Source organism: Seriola dumerili, unplaced genomic scaffold, assembly GCF_002260705.1.
Source record: "Seriola dumerili isolate Sdu_G_001 unplaced genomic scaffold, Sdu_1.0 BDQW01000301.1, whole genome shotgun sequence".
Lineage (NCBI taxonomy): Eukaryota > Metazoa > Chordata > Actinopteri > Carangiformes > Carangidae > Seriola > Seriola dumerili.
The window spans coordinates 517,606-536,766 of NW_019174556.1; the positions used below are offsets into that span (position 1 = coordinate 517,606).

Sequence of the window (19,161 nt, forward strand, 5' to 3'; positions counted from 1 at the left end):
ACACACACACACACACACACACACACACACTAACACACTACACAGTGGCATCACATAGACCATGGCGAACACAAAGCCTCTTCTCTCCCCAGATACCAACAACAATAAGAACTGTGATCATCTCAGCACACGTACACATAGACTCCCAATGCACTTAAAACACACACACACTCACACACTACAGAAGTTTAAAACCATATAGTGAATAGAGGATTGAAGTGACAAAGCAATATCTGGTTGTTGTCTAGTTATCTATCTATCTTATATTGTCTAGAATACAGTGTGTGACCTTGATAAAAAATGAATGGCAATTAATTAAGAGAGACACATATAAAGAAGTTAGTTTTACTCAATGGCCAGATCATTGTACAGTTGCACAAGTTACAGCAAATGATGGCTGCTGTATATAAAATAGTTTAATGTAAGGATGTAATTTTAAAAAATGTCACAATTTCCCTTTTGATTGCTCCTATCCAAATTTTATTTCAAGTCCACTAATACAAACCAAAAGATGTTCTCCTTTTACCTGAGCCCTAAACTACTCATGTAAAAGAATATCTAAAAAAAAAAATCATCCACAACCTAGATCATGAACTCTGAATCAACCCCAATAATTCAGATAAATACTTGTTGTTTCTATCAATATCACTCCGGTTAAAGCTTGTTCTCTCACGCTCCCAAGGCGCAGACAGATGGATGGATGGATGGAAACTGTCCCCTCACCTGTGTTTGACCCCAGCACACAGCCATGATCCATCCATCCTCATCTCTCTGCCAGATCTGTGTTTGTGTGTGAGAGAGTATATACGTGCATGTGCGTGTGCCTGTGATGATTTAAAGTGATGGTATTGACCCTGATGACCAACTATATATGGATTAAGTACCACAGATTCTCAGGGTCGCTGTGCTCGTGATGGGCAAATGACCTGACTGCTGGCTATATGTGTGTATGTGTGTGTGCACCTTTGTTTGCTTTGGTCATTTTGTATTTGTCAGTGCTTGCATAATTGTGTGCTGAGAAAGAAAAGAAAGGAGAAGAAGAAAAGTGAAATTTTATCTTCTCAATTTGTGGACAAATGTAATTATGAAGAGGCATTAGCAGCACAAAAGGCTTGAACTGACAGCTCCTGAGTACACAACGATTTCCAAGCTTGGCACTCTTTCCCAGGCAGCATCAAGAGGTTTATGCTGACCTGTCTTGAAAAATGCGGAAAAGGGGAGGGACGGAGTCGCAGCTAAACAGATAACAGAAGTGATTTTGTTCATTTTCAAAGATTCATCGCTTTAATGAGCTTAAAATCAGGACATGATCACGGCTGAGGTGACACCAGGTGAGGGGAGAAAAGCTACTGATTCACTCAGTGATGATGGTGATGGTGTAGATTTGTTTGTGAACGCACTAAACACCTCTTGGTTATACATATTAATCTGCAGGTAGCCAGTTAAGTATGAACATACATGAACCAGCCACTGATCACCGATCATTAATTGCGAGGTTTGATCCCCGGTCGACGTGTCCTTGAGCAAGACACCGAAACCGGAATTCCTCGCATTGTATGTGTATGCAGAAAGATTTAAATCACTTTGGACTAAAAGGTGAATGCCTGCAATGTACTTACACAATAGATATGGCTTATTTAATTATGTATAATTACTATGTGGTTAATTGAGACACTTTACATACCTGAGTAGCTGTCATTTCAAGCCTTTTTGTGTTCTTTATGCGTCTTTCTATCTGCACTTGTACACAAACTGAGCAGAGTATATTTCTCACTTTTCTGCATTAAATAGTTCCCATCCCTTTTTTCCTTTTTATTACTCCTGACCTGCGTGTGTATGTGTGTGTGTACACACTAATGACAGCAATCAGAATTTCTTTTAGGTGATGAGGTGAGAGTTTTGCACTGACCCTTTTAATACGCCTGCATCTGTGTGTGTGTGTGTGTGGAGGTGTAAGTGTAGGCGTGTGTTTGTGCTCACTGACCTCTTAAACACCTCTGTGCTCGTCAACACACAACACAACCACTGGACTGTGACCTGCCAAATAAGAGCTTACACCCTGTACACTACACACACATCTCTCTCTCTCTCTCTCTCTCTCTCTCTTTAGGCTTCAGACACATTTTTAAGCTCTCTTTTCTCACTTAATGCCTCCCCCCTCTCCTCCCCCTCACACATCACACCTGTAGTTTTTTTTTCCACCCAATCATACACATTATCCCTACACCCCCTACACCCCCTCCTCCCTCTCTTGGCTGCTCTCTGTCTTATTATAATGGTGTCTAATGTGTCCATGTATCCATGTAGATGGGGGCCAGGCAGCAGCAGCAGCAGAGAAGACGGGGTCTGCCGTGGTAATTGCCCATGATGAAGTTTGGCCAGTGGGGTGACAGGCCCGCTAAGGAAGATGGATCATTCTCATTCGCCCCTGTAAATGTTGTCAATTCCACCGCTCATACGGCGCCATCAGCCCTCATCAAAGAGGAGGGACGCAGCTGCCGGGCCTAGGAGGGGTTGGGGTTTTTGGGGGGGTGGTGGTGGCAATAGAGGGTGGGGGAGTTGTACGGTGCGAGAAAAGGTGTCAGGGGAAGTAAGACCTGGGGCAGGAAGTCAATGCGAGAAAGAAAGGAGGAAAGGATGTAGGTAGATATAAATAACGTCTGTATAAGACGAGGGTGGGACTGACATGATTGAGAATATTGGCTGGAATAAGACATGAGGAAAGATGCGAGCTGCTGCTTCCTTTGTGAAATTATGAAAGGATATGCAAGTACAATACAGGCCCCTCATTCATTTCATTGAACACACTATAAATGCATTGGGGTCACAATGCAGAGGCTCTGACAGAAAAAGAAAAAAAAGCCTGCAAAAACAAAATGACACAGTGAAGTGTCACACACCAAAGCATCGATTACATTGCTGGTAGATTACCTTGTAACATAAATAGAGTAATTTCACTGTTTCAAATCAGACTTCCTGGACTGTATTTCATCCTTTCAGTGTCAGCTGAAGCAACACATCAACCCCAATGCAGACCTTTGTGTTTATTTATTTTTTAATTTTGTTATATATATATAATTTTTTTTGTTTGGGTTTTTACGCAGAGTGATCTGAACACACAGTAAGTGTTTGATATGACAGAAAATGAAGGCTAAGTATAATTAATTAATTAAAGTAGATGAGCTGTGATCTACTATATTGGTTCTGTATGGAGGCCAAGACTGTATGATTTGAGTAACTTTGTGTCACTGATTAACATTTTTTCCATTTGTATGGAATTTGAACCGGATTTGCAAAATAAAATTTAAAAATATCAATAAGCCATATGTTGAATGACACAAAAAACGTGCCATATTCTTTCCCCCAGAATTTGAAATATATAAATACAAACTTCCCTGATTACAGTCGGCTTCCCTACACTTTCCCTTCCAGTCTCTCTGCTGCTGTATGTAAAGAGCATCTGTAATAATAACAAGAAAGCATTAAAGCTAACAAGCTAATGGAAAAGGGCTACACACCTGTGAGGTCCTTTATAGCAGTTTTACTTTTGTTTTCCTCACTCTCTCACTCTCTCACTTTCTCTCTCTCTCACACACACACACACACACCCACACAGACAGAGCTTGGTCTACTGACTCAGATATGGGAAGGTAATGGTTTGGTCCAAATCTCACATCAATAACAGATGAGCCCTAATCGGCCCTCTGACACACACACACACACACACACACACACACACACACACACACACACACACACACACACACATTGGCCCTGTTGGCTTGCACCATTTGCATAATAGTATTTCCCGTTTTCTCCATTCCCCAAATAGCTCCCGATTTCTCCATCTCCCACTCTCTCTCCATCTCTCCACATTGTCTTGTGTAGTCCTGATGGAAAAAGGCTCGGCTATAAACAAATACAATTCCCTCAGAGGCCCACAAACTGAGACAGGGATTGTGAGGAAGGAATTCATCTGCGCTCAAACTGAGCGTGGCCGCAGTGGGGAGGATATTCATTTCCAGATGAACCAGACCTCAACTGAGAGAGCCAGTGAAAGTTCATACATTTTGAATGAGAAATTGAAAACATTTCTAATCTATGAATACTTTATTGATTTTAATTTTGAATTTAAATATTATTGTATTGATGGTTAACACCTCTTTTGTGGTCCCAGAGTAGTGATTACATACTACTGACAAAGAACCGACAAGATGAGGGTGATATTAAAATAGTGATATTCTATATTTTTCTTATTGTCAACAAATCTCATGAAAACCAGCCAAAATGGTCCAGCACTCGAATTCACACAAATGGCTTGTGTGTCTGAACACACCTTGATGTAGCTCGTTCTTAGAGCTTGATTGTTGTCCACAATGTTGCACTGGGTCATGTGTTGCGATGAACATTGGTGTTGTAGTTTATTTTGAATGAATCCCACATACAACATCCAGCTGCAGTAAATACTTAAAACAGTACTAACTGTGTAGTAATCCGCGGCTGAAAATAGTCCCCAGGAGTACGCCATTTACTACTGTTTTAGTCACGTTTGCTAAAAACTACGGTGCACATCTGTTTTAGGAAAAAAATAAATAAATAAACTACATATCTGAGAGCCATTTTTTAACTAACATCTTCAGTGGGAATTATTTAGAATTATTTTGTTTTTTTTCATGACATCTGTCAACAATAAGACAAATTTACAATAACACCAACCTTCTCCTTGAATAATCATGTTTTTATCATCCGGTTGATGATACAGACAGAAGTGAAGGGTGTAACAATCTGTTTATAGGGCAGTTATTAAGAGTGCTAGTGTGCATTATTGGCCTGTCACCCCCATCTGACCAGTTTAACCATCTCCATCCTTTGGAGGAGATCACCTTTGACCTCTCTGCTTCTTTTTAAGCTTTATCAATTGGGAGAATGACGTTCTCATTGTACTTCTATATCACTGTGAAGCCAAGCTGGTTGGTACTGGGGTGGGCATTTGGACCCGGGGCAGCATGGATGGGTGGGGGCTCCATCAGCCCTGCTGATTTATCACCTGGGTAATAGGAAGTGATTGAAGGGAAATTCAAATGAACTCTCTCTGACAGGCACACATGCAGACACACATATGAGCGCGCGCACACAAATTAATAGTGGGGCTTAATAGACTACAGGGAGAGGGGGAACAAGAGCAGGAGAGGGAGATGAGATAAAAGGATGGCTTGTTAGGGATGAAAGATAAAGAGAAGGTCTGAGACAAACAGGATAGAAGAGTAACTACTGGTGACAGATAAAATAAGATTTGCTTGTGAGGAATGTGAGCAATTTTATTTTTTATCTCTTCAAGTAGAATGAAGGAAGAAGAAATAATGAGTGAGGCTCGTGTTTCAGTGCAAGAAAGCTAAAAGATAATGAGGAGCTTGAAATAACTGCTGAAATTACAGTATATTAGTATAGCATTATAATATACTTTTGGCACCTGAAATCGAGCCACTCGCACCTCTGCTTCACTCTTACTTGGTTGCTCTCTCTACCTTTTTCTTTCTTTCACTAACACACCCACATAACACTCACACTCATCTCACACGCCGTCAAAAGAACCCCCACCCACTGCAATGGCAGCAACAGCAAGAGCAGGGCCAAGTCTATCGGGCATCTTTTAGGAATGTCAGTCACAACACACCATGACCCTCCTTGACCACAACGCTACAATACCGCCTCTCACACTCGCACACACACAGACACATACACACACACACACACACACACACACACATACAAACACACGCACACGCTCACAGACCTTAGACAGCCTACATACCAAAGAGGCAGAGCTGTAGCTGTCAGTGTGTCAGTGTTAAGGGTATGACTGTCAATCATTCCCTTTGGGAAATGCAGGCTGGGAAAAAGGGGGGCGGTGGTTGATTATAGACAGGATGAGAGAAAGGAGCAGAGGTAAAGGGAAAGATAGTGACATGAGTGTGTGTATATGTTTGTGTGTGTGTGTGTGTGTGTGTGTGTGTGTGTGTGTGTGTGTGTGTGTGTGTGTGAGAGAGAGAGAGAGAGAAAGTGTGCGTGTGTGCTTGCATCTCTTTGTAATGCAGTTCCTAAAGCCAGTTTGACCCCTGTGCGACCCGGAGTTTAAAGCCCCCCATCTCTGACCCCAACCCCAGTGGCTTGACCGGGCTCAGAGAGGACACTGACCTATGAATCATGGGTATTATAGTCTCAAGTCGTAGTCTATAGAGCTACTACAGCCAATCCCTGTCGACCTCTCGCCCTGTGCCACTCCACTCTCCATGTCGGTCAGAGGGAAGTGAATGGGCTAAAAAGCCAAACTCTGCCCTATAGGTCTAAGGCTGTAGCCTATCTGTGGTTCCATTTACTACTGCTCCACCATTAAGTGTTTGTCCTCTTGCCCTTGACATTGACTGGATAAATAAACCCAAAGTAGGGTTATCTTTAAAGGTTGTGGAAACAGAAGTGTCATTTTGAGATGCTGGCAAAACATTTCGTTAATATTGACTGGACGGCTGCAGATTAGAAGACATTTGAGAAAAGGTAGAGAGAATACAAATGCTCGCTTGTTGTCGTTTTGTTATGCAGCGTGCTACTTACTCCTTTCAATTCCACTCAGATTTATATTAACTTACTGCTGGGAAAGGGCGGGAGGTCAATTTAGATGCAACATTAAGACACACAGACACGCCGTTTCTCGTTCTTGTTTTCTAATCTTTTCCCCCCTCACATTCAAACAGCACACACATATGCAGCACATTCCCAGGATGCATCAGCATGTGGACAGCTCCATCGGTGTCCCTGAGCAGCAGGAAGTGAGGTCATAATAGGAGCCAGGTCAATATGCTCATTAACCCCTGCAGTGCGTCTAGATTATAGGAACATCAATAGGCCAGGCCTGACTGGGCCTCTGTTGCAGCCATTACATTCTCTATCAGTGCACAGAAACACACAGCAGTCTGTCAGTTTAACAACTTGATGCTGATACTTTCACATCAATCAGTTAACCACAGACATGAAGGAAGTAAAAACAATCTATTAGGATGAATGCACTGCTCACATATTGCTTTAGAAATCCTTAAATTATAATTTTGTTGTGCAATGTGACACATTTCATCAGGATTGGCATGGCATGGCAAGGCATAGCAGGCAGGACAGGCTTTTAGCTAAAAGCAGAGACAAGCATTTCATATTGCAGTTAGATCAAGCACACTAATGTTAGCTTGCAAATATGGTAGACAATTCTGCTGTATATCTGTGGGTCTGTAGTTTTAATGAAGCTTTTAATGTTTGAATGATTTTTTTTATCTGTCCTTGGGAGCTCAATACATCTTCTTTGTTTCACTTTTCAGTTATGGATGTACAGGCTATATTTGGCACCTCAAGAATTGGCATCTTGTTCTGGCTGGAAGGTCCCTATTTTGGGTAACTCTCTCTTTAAAGGATAAGATTTGCATCATTTTATTTTAAGTTACTGTCAACAAAACCCATGAAAACACAAAAAACATCAATGTCTTAGAACATCTGTCAATATTTTTTGACTTATATACTGACAACCAAACACTATGTGATCCTACTAAACACATAAATCTTTACCAATCAAAAGGCTACATAAATTCTTAAAATAGTTTGACACTATAGTTTTTAGCAAAAGTCACTCAGGAGAAAAGAGTGCATTTGTTGGGGACTATTTTCAGCAGCGGTTTAATACACGTTTTGTCTCCTGGTGAGTATCCATGACAGCAGGAAATGTCACTTGTCCATTACAATGGAGGAACATGTCACCCAGTGAAATGGTGTGGCTCACTGATGTGTTTTTATTAATTTGGACATTTGGTCTAAAGCACAAAGGAATAAGTTAAATCAAGCTTTGGCTACACAGGCAGTACTTGTTAGTAGGATCAGTTTCCTGTTGGTTTAGGTCTTTTTATGGGATTTGTTCACACTATGAAAAATATATATAATGACTCAAGCAACGAGTGCTAAATGAGCTCCAAGCTTACAAGTAAACTATTAGGAATCATATAACATCACTATGAAAAGAAAACAAATCTGGCTGCATAAGTGTGTTTATAAAATTGTCTGAACTCAACACAAGGCAGCTCGGCAGGGTCGGCACAAGTGGATGTGTGCACGTCCCCTCTGGGGCAGTGACCCAAGATGTGGTGCCGTGTCTGCTGGCCAATGAGGTGCCTAGGCTTTAGTTTATGGTGGCCGCCTCTGTGACTCTGCCTCTAACTTTTTCATGCACAGTTTTCCCTCTGCATCAGCCCTACTTTCCATTGGAACACTCTACAGACTTTTAACCCTTAACCTATTCCCAAACTCAGCCTCAGCCCAAAGCCTGCACGATGCCTCGCCCTTACCTTGCCAGAGTCAGGGCTCACAAAGAGGTCAGAGCTGGATTGGATTGGACAGGATGGCTGTCTGTCAAACAGGCGGTCCAATACCTCGATCTGCTGCGGCGAGAACAGCTCCCCTCTCATCTGCTTCCTGAGGAAGTCCCGCCCACTGTGGCCATGCCCGTTGGCCAGCGGTGACTCCTGCAAGCCTACACAGAGAACACAGGGGGGAAGGAGTGGGGTTAGAGGGGCTGTAAACAGAGGATGTTTAAGGGAGAAATCAGAGGTTTAAAGAGGTGTTTGTTAGTCTGGAGTGTGTGACAGAGGAAGAAACCAGAGAGGAGACGGCGATAAAGGATTGAAGGGAGGAGTAAAGACATGCGTTGATAAAATAAATGACTGAGGCAGATGTGGAGAGAGAAGTTAGAGTGAAGAATAGACTCAAATGAACTCCAGTGAGCTCATTTAGGACCAAGTGACTTCATAGATTGTGGAGACTCAGAGAAAATGCTATACAAATGCAATCCATTACCAAGCATACGCTGTCTCTCCTTCTTGATCTCTCAAAAGTACATTCTCGCCTCTCATATATGCGCGCTTCTCCGTCTCCCTTGTCGTATCACCCATACACACACAGACACACAAATATATATTGCTGTGGTATCAGTATTAGACTGTGAGCTCTCGTATCCTGCAGTTATTGCAAGGCTGAGGGACTGAACGAGACAATTATAAGAACTCTGAAGAGTCGCGGCCCACAAATGATTAGAAAAGAGAGAACGAGAGAAAAAGATAAAGAGAAAAAGGGGATGAGGGTGAAAATCCCCCGCTATACAGCCAATTCATCGCTCCAAACCGCTCCTGAGAGCCTATTTTAGTCCTGGGGGTCACTGTGCGTTTGGTGTGTCTGCAAGTGTGTGTGTATGTGTGTGAGTGTGTGTCCGGCGGCTAGGGTAGTGATATGACGGACAGGTGGAGAGGGGGAAGGGGCTTCAAATATTTTTTTTTTTTTTTCCATTTGGACTGAGAATACAGATCCATTTGTGCCAGACTGTGGTCCTGAAGAAAAAAACAAAGAATGGTGTAACAAGAAAAAAATGAAAGAAAGAAAAAAATGAAAGAAAGAAAGAAAGAAAGAAAGAAAGAAAGAAAGAAAGAAAGAAAGAAAGAAAGAAAGAAAGAATAGAAGATAGAAGATATCTATTGTGCCACACTGATAAGGTCTGATTGGGACTGATCAGGTCTTATTTTCATGCTTTCGGCCAGCACTTCTCTCGGTAATGACAGCACTGTACGTTCCAAAGTAATTGCTGAGATCTGGGAACGCTACGAATTATGTCGATCCTGGGCGATTCCTCACCTCAAGGTTATCATTCAATGCTAACGATCAATGCCACCGTATGAGGTCATTTTCCTGTTCGTTTAGCGAGCAGAATGTTAGGGTCATTCCCATTATGGAATTAAAATAATATTTGGCTTTTTATTATATGTCACCACGATCTTTCTCTGACCAGTGCTCCACCTGGCATCTACATTACCCATAATGCAACATGACAGCCAACGGTTCGGTCACACATTCGAATACTACTGAAACTGGTTACAAACTGTATTATCCTAGCTTGAGTGGTAACCTCTTAAAGGTGATGTCTGTGTGAAATGAAATTTGGTAACTTTATATAATGATAAATGTAGGCCTGGCACACACACAAAGACCGCGAGTAAACTTCAAATCATGAGACCGTATCCAGCTGCTAGGGGAAAAAAAAAACCTTCACACTGCGTACCTCACAACACCTCGCCATACCTTTTCAGTACACAAAACCTCTTTCACCCACTCTCTTACAAACACACTGCTTGATCATAATCTCAGTTCTACTTCTACAGTCTCTCACACACACACACACACACACACACACACACACACACACACTCATATACAGATGCTGGGAGCAGTGTGAGTGTATGGTCCAGGTCTCTGGTGACAGACCAATCAAGGGGGAGATAAAGCCAGTATGATGCTTTAGCCTGGTAACCCACGGCGACCCATTTAATCCCACCGGCCAGTCCCCATGATGGAATTCAATTGATCAATCATGTAGCTCTGATGGCACCATTTCAGCCAGCTTATTGCTTTCTGCTTTCTCTCTGTCGCGCACACACACACGCACGCACACACACACACACACACACTCTGAAAGACTGACCAAAGCTGACAGAGAGCCCACAAAAAACCAGAGGAAGAAAGAGCAAAAGACAGAACCTACTGTAATCGAACAGTAAGAACAAAGCTTTTACCTATGATAATCAATATTGTCCATTCATCTGTATGAATGTGTGTAGATGTGTGTGCGTGTGTGTGTGTGTGTGTGTGTGTGTGTGTGTGTGTGTGTGTGTGTGTGTGTGTGTGTGTGTGTGTGTGTGTGTTTGTGTGCTTGTACTTGTGTGTCTTGGTGTGGATGTGGGTGTGGGTGGGTGGGTAGCTTGATATCCGGCTGGTCTCATTGTATCAATGGATGGGTAAAGAAACTCATTGCCGTGACGGGTTAAATCCTATTCACTGTCGGATACACACACACACACACACACACACACACACACACACATACACACACACGCACACACTCACAGCTGCCTCTATCTCTGTGAGTCAGTCTCAGAAGGGAAGCGCTTCTCTTCCCTCTTTTTCAGAGCAGAACAAAACAAACAATGAGCCCTTATTGTTCTCTCCTTTCTGCCTTTTTCCTCTCTCTTCCGCCTTCTCTGTCTCTCTCTTTTGCTCACTCACTCTCTCTCTCCCTACCTCTTGGTTCTCTCTCTCTCTCTCTCAATCACCGTCTCCCTCTGACTCGACCTGCCGTTGCCATTTTTCGACAACCCACGAACAGTTGAATTATTAAATCCAAATACCTCTGAGAGTTAGATGGGTTGTCACCTGTTTGTTAGTGTCAGTGCATGTTCTGTGTTTGTGTGTGTGTGTGTGTGTGTGTGTGTGTGTGTGTGTGTGTGTGTGTGTGTGTAGAACACCAGCAATGTGCATCATTTTGCACTTGACATCTATTATCATACTGATAGAACAAGGTTTACAAGTCTGACCTCACAGTCACAGCCTGTGCATGCATTTTTTGTCTGTGTGTGAGTGAGAGAAAGTGAGAGAGAGAGAGAGAGAGAGAGAGAGAGAGAGAGAGAGAGTGTGTGTGTGTGTGTGTGTGTGTGTGTGTGTGTGTGTGTGTGTCCCATCTTAACTTCAGAGATCAAAGTTTTCAGGGGCGAGAGGCACTGAGAGGAACTCAGGGTGAAGAGCGGCGCTCCCCTCCCTCTTCTCCTCCATCCTCCATCTCTTCCTTACTGCCGGCGTCTTTTATCTAGTAAGCTGCTGCATGTCACAGTGGATGCACAAGGAGGTGAGAGGTCAACTTGGCATTCTGGGTAAATGCCATTGACACTATTTCTTCTTCGTGTGAAAGCAGGTTCTGAACGACCAATATATATGGTTTTTCTTCAAACGTACTGAGAATACTTTTCACTCAAGTTTGAAGAAAAGAAACATTCCCTTCAATAACTGGCACCACCTGTTCTGCCCTCCATATCCATGCTGCATGCACACACACACACACACACACACACACACTGTGTGTAAGAGAATAGGTTAAGATACAATAGTCCCCTTTTGGCCCCACAAGTCAAGTTCTTCCATTCACTACCATTCATCTACATTCTGTCCCCGGTCAAACCCCCACTTCCCCTCTCTTTTGCTGGGGGCACAGGTCACCACAGAGCTTTACCCTCACACACTCCTGCTGCCGATATACACACAAACACACACATGCTACTGATCCCGCCGTTCTGTGTTCCCATCACTTGCACAGCTGCCGTTTCTATGCTTATAAATTACAGGGGAAATATAGAAGGTTCCTGTAGCATGATAAGATATGATACGATACGATACGATACGATACGATACGATACGGTACGGTACGATACGATACGATACGATACGATACGATACGATACGATACCGTATGAGACAATAAAAGAATCCGTCCAGGAGGTACACCTCAAACAAACAATATAAGAATACAAATAACACCAACATCTGTGTAGCTTGCTCAACGGCACTTCAGCAGGAAGTTTGTTTGTGGCTTGAACCAGGGTCCTTTATTCATCCAGGAACAAACCAAAACAAAGTCAAGAAAAAGGTAGCGCTCAAATGCAAAAGAATCATTTCATGTCTTCATGCCCTAACACCTCAATCCATTAGTCCGTAATAAAATTCAACAAAATCAATTTAAAGAAATACATGAGGTGATTATTTTACCTTTTTTTCTACCACTGGAGTACCGACTTTAGGGGGAAATAAAACCATTGTTCACCTCCTTTTATTAGGCTTTTAAATTCTTTGCTTCATACATGGAAGATCAAGGTTTGATTCTTGTCTGATGCGCTGACGTACATGAAAGACCTTGAGGTTCGCTGTGACTGTCTCATTACTGTATATGTAACATATTCAGCTGCACAGAGAGATAGATATAACAACAAAGTCAACAAGAGAAGACTTGTATGATTGTTGGCCTCGCGTGTGTGATGTCTTTCTCCCTCTGTGTGTCTACAAATGTCCACACAGTCAAGCATATGTGAGTGTGTCTGAGAGAAGCTTGCGTTATTGTGTGTTTGTGTATGTGTTTGTCTGTCCATGTCAGTGCATGCTGTTCCCCCTGTCGCCCCTTGCTGTGTGTGTGTGTCATTATCCAGCGGGGGCTGCTCTAATGGAAGCTGTGATTAGCAATGCTGTTAATTAGACCACAGAGCCAACCGCGCAGACCTCTGCCACAGAAACACTGCAGATAAAACACACAAGCAGGAACGTGACGCGGAGCGACACGATGCTCAAATGACACTTCCTGGATGCTCCAGTGAAACGTGAAGTGATACAATGTTTTCGATACGAATTGCGAAACACAAAGTCCAGACATTGTAAAACTGAAACAGACCACACATGTAGCAGCACATGGCGCAGCACGTCACGCACATAAAGAAACAAAGTGAAGTAATAATGCTGCTAATTAGATTACAGAGCTTCTACTTTAACTACAGATCTGACCACAAAGTCTCTGGCACAGACATAACAGAGAGGGATACATTTATCATACATGAGTCCTGTTATTATTGTCAGTGAAATATAGCTTCATAGGAAACCCTAAATTTCACAGCAGACATTTTGACCTGTTACAGCAGGAAAAACACAGCTGTAACTAATAATCCTGTTAAGTCATGTCAGTGAATGAGCAGGCATGATAGCAGCGCCCGGCAACAAGAACACCTTGAAGAAACAGAGCCGTAATTAATGTTACACCTGTGCTTTTCATCCTATACAAAGTCTGCTGTGAAAAGGACAACTGTAGGTCAGTATTAAGTCACTTGCCTCATATATGTCAGGAATTTTCTACAAAGTTTGTTTCCATTGCTTTTTGTTGCATTTTGTTTTTTGTTGATACACCAATTTTTCCATTTTAAAACTAAAAACTGTTTTTTATTTGTTTTATATTTTCAGCACTTCTCCTTTTTGGCGCAAATTGAGAATGCGTGTTAAGCACTTTATATCTCACGTAAAGGTGGGCGTGTGTGTGTGTGTGTGTGTGTGTGTGTGTGTGTGTGTGTGTGTGTGTGTATGTGTTGGGTCTAAAGTCTTTGTGCTCTGCTGATGGGTAAGTGGGCCGTATCCGAGCATATCAGAACACTCAAGGTACACCCGGGAATCATCCTGGAACCTGCTGGAATGTTTTGGAAATTCATCAGCAGTGGGAAAAGGACCCCATACTGTATCCGTGTGTGTGTGTGTGTGTGTGTGTGTGTGTGTGTGTGTGTGTGTGTGTGTGTGTGAGTGTGAATCTGTGCGAGAGAGTGCGAAAAAGAGCGAGAAATAGCCCCTAGTGGCGTTCTGTCACCCCCCCCTCTTGCTCCGACATCTGGTCCTGTCTCATTTACCGTAGGAGACTGTCTGTGTGATGGCTTTTTAATGCCACTGACACTGCCACATACACACTCATACAATCTCATCATGCACACATGTATGCACATACACAAACATATACAAACTGTTCTTGTGAGAACCCCCTTATGTGTACACACATGGACATGCTCACACCTCCATTAACATGCATAAAACATTGATCCAGTATGACAGCGTATATGATCAATAGTGCATGCATAAAACTAACTTCTCAGGGTGCTCTCCTGTGAAGCACTGTTAGTTAATAGATAGGGGTTTCTGAATGAAGACGTTTGGTTTAGAGCTCCCATATTACACATGCATACACACACACACACACACACACACACACACACACATCTGTCATTGATCCTCATGTGCTGAGTTCTTTCAATCTTGGCTTTCAATGCTGGTGTGGAGAGGAGTGGATCCTGAGGCTGTCCGTCATTATGTATGTTGTGTATTTATGTGGACATAGAAACTGCATATTTGGAAACACACCATTTACACTGAAAAATACAATGATGTGCAAGGAGATACAAGAGCAGTCAGACACAAAAATACATTCTTGTGCTCACCTTCATCCCTCTTCCTCTTGCCTACATCAGCAGCTGAACTGATACCCAGAATGCCACTGATGGAGTACGAGGAGCCGGCCGAGTCGCTGGTCACTGCTGAGACCTGTGTGGCCGCCACGGACGTCGCTGCAGACAGATCAAGTGAAAACAGAGAGAGGTGATTGTTCCTGTTTTTATCATTGAAAGCTGTTTTTCTTTTGTTTGTTTTCTTCAGAGGCCCTTTGAGGAAAATTCTGAATCTGTCACAGAATTTCAAAAATGCAAAAAGATCAGTGAGTTCCTGCACTGAAACATGAATGATCTCTGCTGCCTGTAAATGCTCCACAAAAGCATATGAAGAACAAAAAAAAGTGAGAGAAACTGTCTAGAGGAAACTAGAGTGTCTCTGTAAATATATAAAAGGTATAAAAGGACTTAGTGTTGGACTCATGTATAATGGAAAATGTCACCTTTATAGGAGCATAGCAGAACTATTACATTATGATCTATTTAAAAACCTTAAATGCAATGTCTCAAAGAACTGATATAATGTTATAAAGACATCTCAGTGTCAGATACAGACACAGAGTGCCAGAGAGAGCTTTAAAGGTGAGTTCAACTGCTACATACAGTATGTGACCTGTAAGTAAAAGAACTATTCGGAAACACAAAATTAGTCATGTGTAATGTTTTTGCATGTGTAATGTTGAGTCCTTTGATATCACATACAATTAAGGCTGTTCAAAAAATGAAAAACTCTGTATTTCCACAACTATTTCTGAAAAATTCTGAGCCGTTTCCTACCAAGATCTGTTTTTCTGTACCTTTCACTTGAAGAGCAACATTCACATCTCTTGATTCTCTTTGTGATGCCTTCACAACCAAAGGTACTATAGAGAACAAAAACCTCTGAGGGAATGCAACACAATTTAAATCCTATCCTATTTATTCTCCTCATAAACTCAACATAGATGCGCTTCAATCCTCTAAAACTTTACTGGGCTATACAGACTAAATTGAAGGCAGAGAAAAAGCCACAAAGGACAGAAGTCTGTCTGTATTTTGCTCCTCGTTGTCTCTCCCTCTAATCTTCCCCCTGGAGGAGACAAGTTCCTCGCTGGGCGACATAGCGACATACTTGTCACCGCTTCAGTGACACACCGACACACACACACACACACAGATCCCGCAACCTCCTTACACACACATACACACACATACACCGAAACATACAGTCACTCACTCCTCCTTGGTCCCTTATCTGTGCCCCTGTGCGCGGACGTGGGGCTGAGTGACAGTATGGTATCCCAGGAGGGACAGAAAGGTGTGGAGACAGACATCCTAATCCTCTCTCCCAGCAGACCCCCAAACACAGAAAGACAAGACTGAAAAGGGGAAATAAAAAAAAAACAAAAAAAAAAAACAAAACAACAACAACAACAAACCAGAGGATCAAGGTCCCTTCCAGCCGTTACTGCTTTGCTAACGACAAGGAGAGTATAATGAATGCATATCCCTCCTTTTCCCCATCACTTGATTTAGCACTTCAATTATCTGATTTTCCTTTCTCTTTCTTTTCAGTCTTTTTTTTTTTTTTTTTTTTTTTATCAGAACGTAACGCTTTTATTCTGCAAATCCAAATGTTCAATTTTCCGCCTGGGAGTGGGACCCATTTATCTGTGTAATCTGTAAGTGTGCGTGCGTGCCTGTGTGTGTGTGTGTGTGTGTGTGTGTGTGTGTGCGTGTGTGTGTGTGTGTGTGTGTGTGTGTGCGTGCTTCTCACTTGGTTTAGGTGTGTATGTGTGTGTCTGCTAAATGTGTGTAAAAGGCAGGAGTCAGGGAGCAGTGTGTGTGAAATTAATTTAGATTAATAGACAATGTGCGATTATGAAGATATGAGAGACACCGAAACACAATCCACTGCAGGACAAAGTAAGGGGGGCGAGGGAGGGAGAGAGAGAACGGCTCTCATATGCAGGCTATTTGTACTTGGAGATATTCATCGAATAAAAAGCAGTAATGTGCCAGTCATAGTTGTAATAGATATTATTTCCTCAGTCTGTAACATGATTATAAATTACAAATGAACATCCAAACCTTGTCAGTCTGAACAAAGATTCGTTTTTTTCCCTTTCTTTTCGTTCAAAGTGTTACTTAATAAACACGATAATAATGATGCTCTTTTTATGGTCTTTTGAGATCGGATATGAGAATATTATTATAACCGATAATTTTGTACAATGTCACTTTAGCATAAAGACTATTGATTTCAGTCATCCTAAAGGCAAAATCACACATAACACTGCTATTGTTGCTTATTTACTCAAATTTCCTCGCAATCTATTTTACATCGGCAAAACAAAAACATTGCTGAAATACCCCACAAGAGGGGCACAAGTCCCTGGTTAATTTAGGAATATGCAGCCTGTAAGTTTTGGCATAGAGCTTCTATTAAAGACTGGACCAGTTAAAATGCAGGAGTTGTAGTGTACCGTAAGTGGTTTAGTGGCATATATTCAAAAACAAATTTATAGTTAATCAAATTACCACAAGCCAACTGACGTACAATACATATGGAAGATTTTGAAGCCTGTGGGGGCCCTGGGGCAGTTGCCCACTTTGCCAGAATTTGTGGACATTCATAGTCATGATCTCCAATGACACAGACATTTCAGTACTCATAATAGTTGTGTTAATTAGCTTTGTTTTGTGGATGTTATGTTGTTTCATTGGGAGGGAATTGTGAAAAAGCTTATTACGAAAAGACTGGATCCATTACTGTAACACTTTCTTTCATGAATTAAGTTTCCGCCCTGACTGTTTTTTTTTTTTGTGATATGAGAATTGTGTTTAGGATGATGTGCACTGATGCTCTGAACTCCTGCAACAATCTTCATATTGATTATTGTTGTTTTGGATATGGTGTCTCCCCCTTTGGCTACATTATTGCACATCATTATGTCGGAAAACACATCTGTGTGTGCAACACTGTTTGAGACCGGGGACGGACATCCCATTGAAACATTGCTGCTAAATAAATCATTTCATCAGAGCGCTGTCGTACTAAAGGTTTTGGAACTTGTGGGGTGTGTTGGTGGTGTACAGGTTTAAGACGCTGACCATGTAACTGCAATGTCCCCAGTTTGAGTTTGGCTTGATGCCTTTGTTGCATGTCAGCTGTTCACTGTACATGCAACGATAAGGTTGAAAGATGCTCATTAGAGGTAGACATTTATTAACTCCAGACATCACACACACCTGAGTTTACCAATAACCCTGGTAAAAAAAAAATAAAAAAAATACAAATGTCGTTATTAAGTAAAAATGGAAAATGGACTTAAAAAAAAATCCTAAATCCCATTAACTGGCTTGAATTTTGAAACATGTTAATTAAAGCATTCAAGCGATGAACTTTGTGGCACACAACATTTCACATTGTGTCCACGCAGGCTTTTGCTTTAAGTTAAGGTCTTAGAATTTCAATAGGTCTCGTTGTCTTATTCCAAATACAGCACACAGTCTCCACTCCTGAGAGACTCGCACAAAAACGTCTCCTCTGTAAAATTTGCTTTGACAGTTTCAAACAGGATTTTATAGCAGCGACCTACCTAAATTGTGAGCCGACACTGAGCCCGTTTGGCCCGGCTGCTGCTGAACCTTAGTCCGAATGATCCTGCAGGAGGAGAGAGGAGATATTAGAGTGTGTGTGAAATGATCGTGTGATCGTGTGTGTGTGTTTGTGTGTGTGAAAGAGAGAGAGAGAGAGAGAGAGAGAGAGAGAGAGAGCGAGAGAGAGAGAGAGAGAGTGGATTCTGAGTGACAGAGAGAACATGACCATCGTGGGAGTGCAAAACTGTGTGTGTGTGTGTGTGTGTGTGTGTGTGTGTGTGTGTGTGTGTGTGTGTGTATGTGTGTGAAGTGGCTGAGGCAGGCTGACATGGCAGAGGGGCCTCACACTTCCTGCTTGGCTGCTCATGCAAGCCTTTTTTTTCCTCTTTCCTTCCCTTTCTTTTCCTTTCCTCCCCTTTTTCCTCTCTTCTTCTCTCCTTTCCTTCCTTCCCCTTTCTTTCCTTTCCTTTTGTGTCTATTTCTTTCCTTACTCTTGCACACCTTCCTTCTCTTTTGTCTGCCTCTTTTGCTCACTCCTTCTCTCTCTTATTTCACTATCCCTCCCTCTCTCTCTGCTTCTATGCTCAGGGGAAAGGGTTGTCATTGTACCATCGTGTTGAACCACTGAGCTGCAGCCACTTCATACATATGGAGACTG

At 42.2% G+C, this 19,161-nt stretch overlaps 1 protein-coding gene across 3 annotated transcripts in view; it reads right to left on the reverse strand.

Annotated features, from left to right (window-relative positions):
- pax5 (paired box 5) overlaps positions 1–19,161 on the reverse strand; it is a 64,765-nt gene that overhangs the window by 25,517 nt on the left and 20,087 nt on the right. For 2 of the 3 annotated variants that reach the window (XR_002665498.1, XM_022758508.1), the window contains exons 4-6: positions 18,503–18,567; positions 14,916–15,041; positions 8,376–8,560 (exon numbers count right to left, since the gene is read on the reverse strand). Coding sequence is in view for 2 of the 3 variants with exons in the window: in XM_022758508.1 (XP_022614229.1) it covers positions 8,376–8,560; positions 14,916–15,041; positions 18,503–18,567 (376 nt within the window). In the remaining variant the exon portion in view is untranslated. The remainder of the gene's footprint in view (positions 1–8,375; positions 8,561–14,915; positions 15,042–18,502; positions 18,568–19,161) is intronic. The other variant, XM_022758509.1, reaches the window with a different exon arrangement.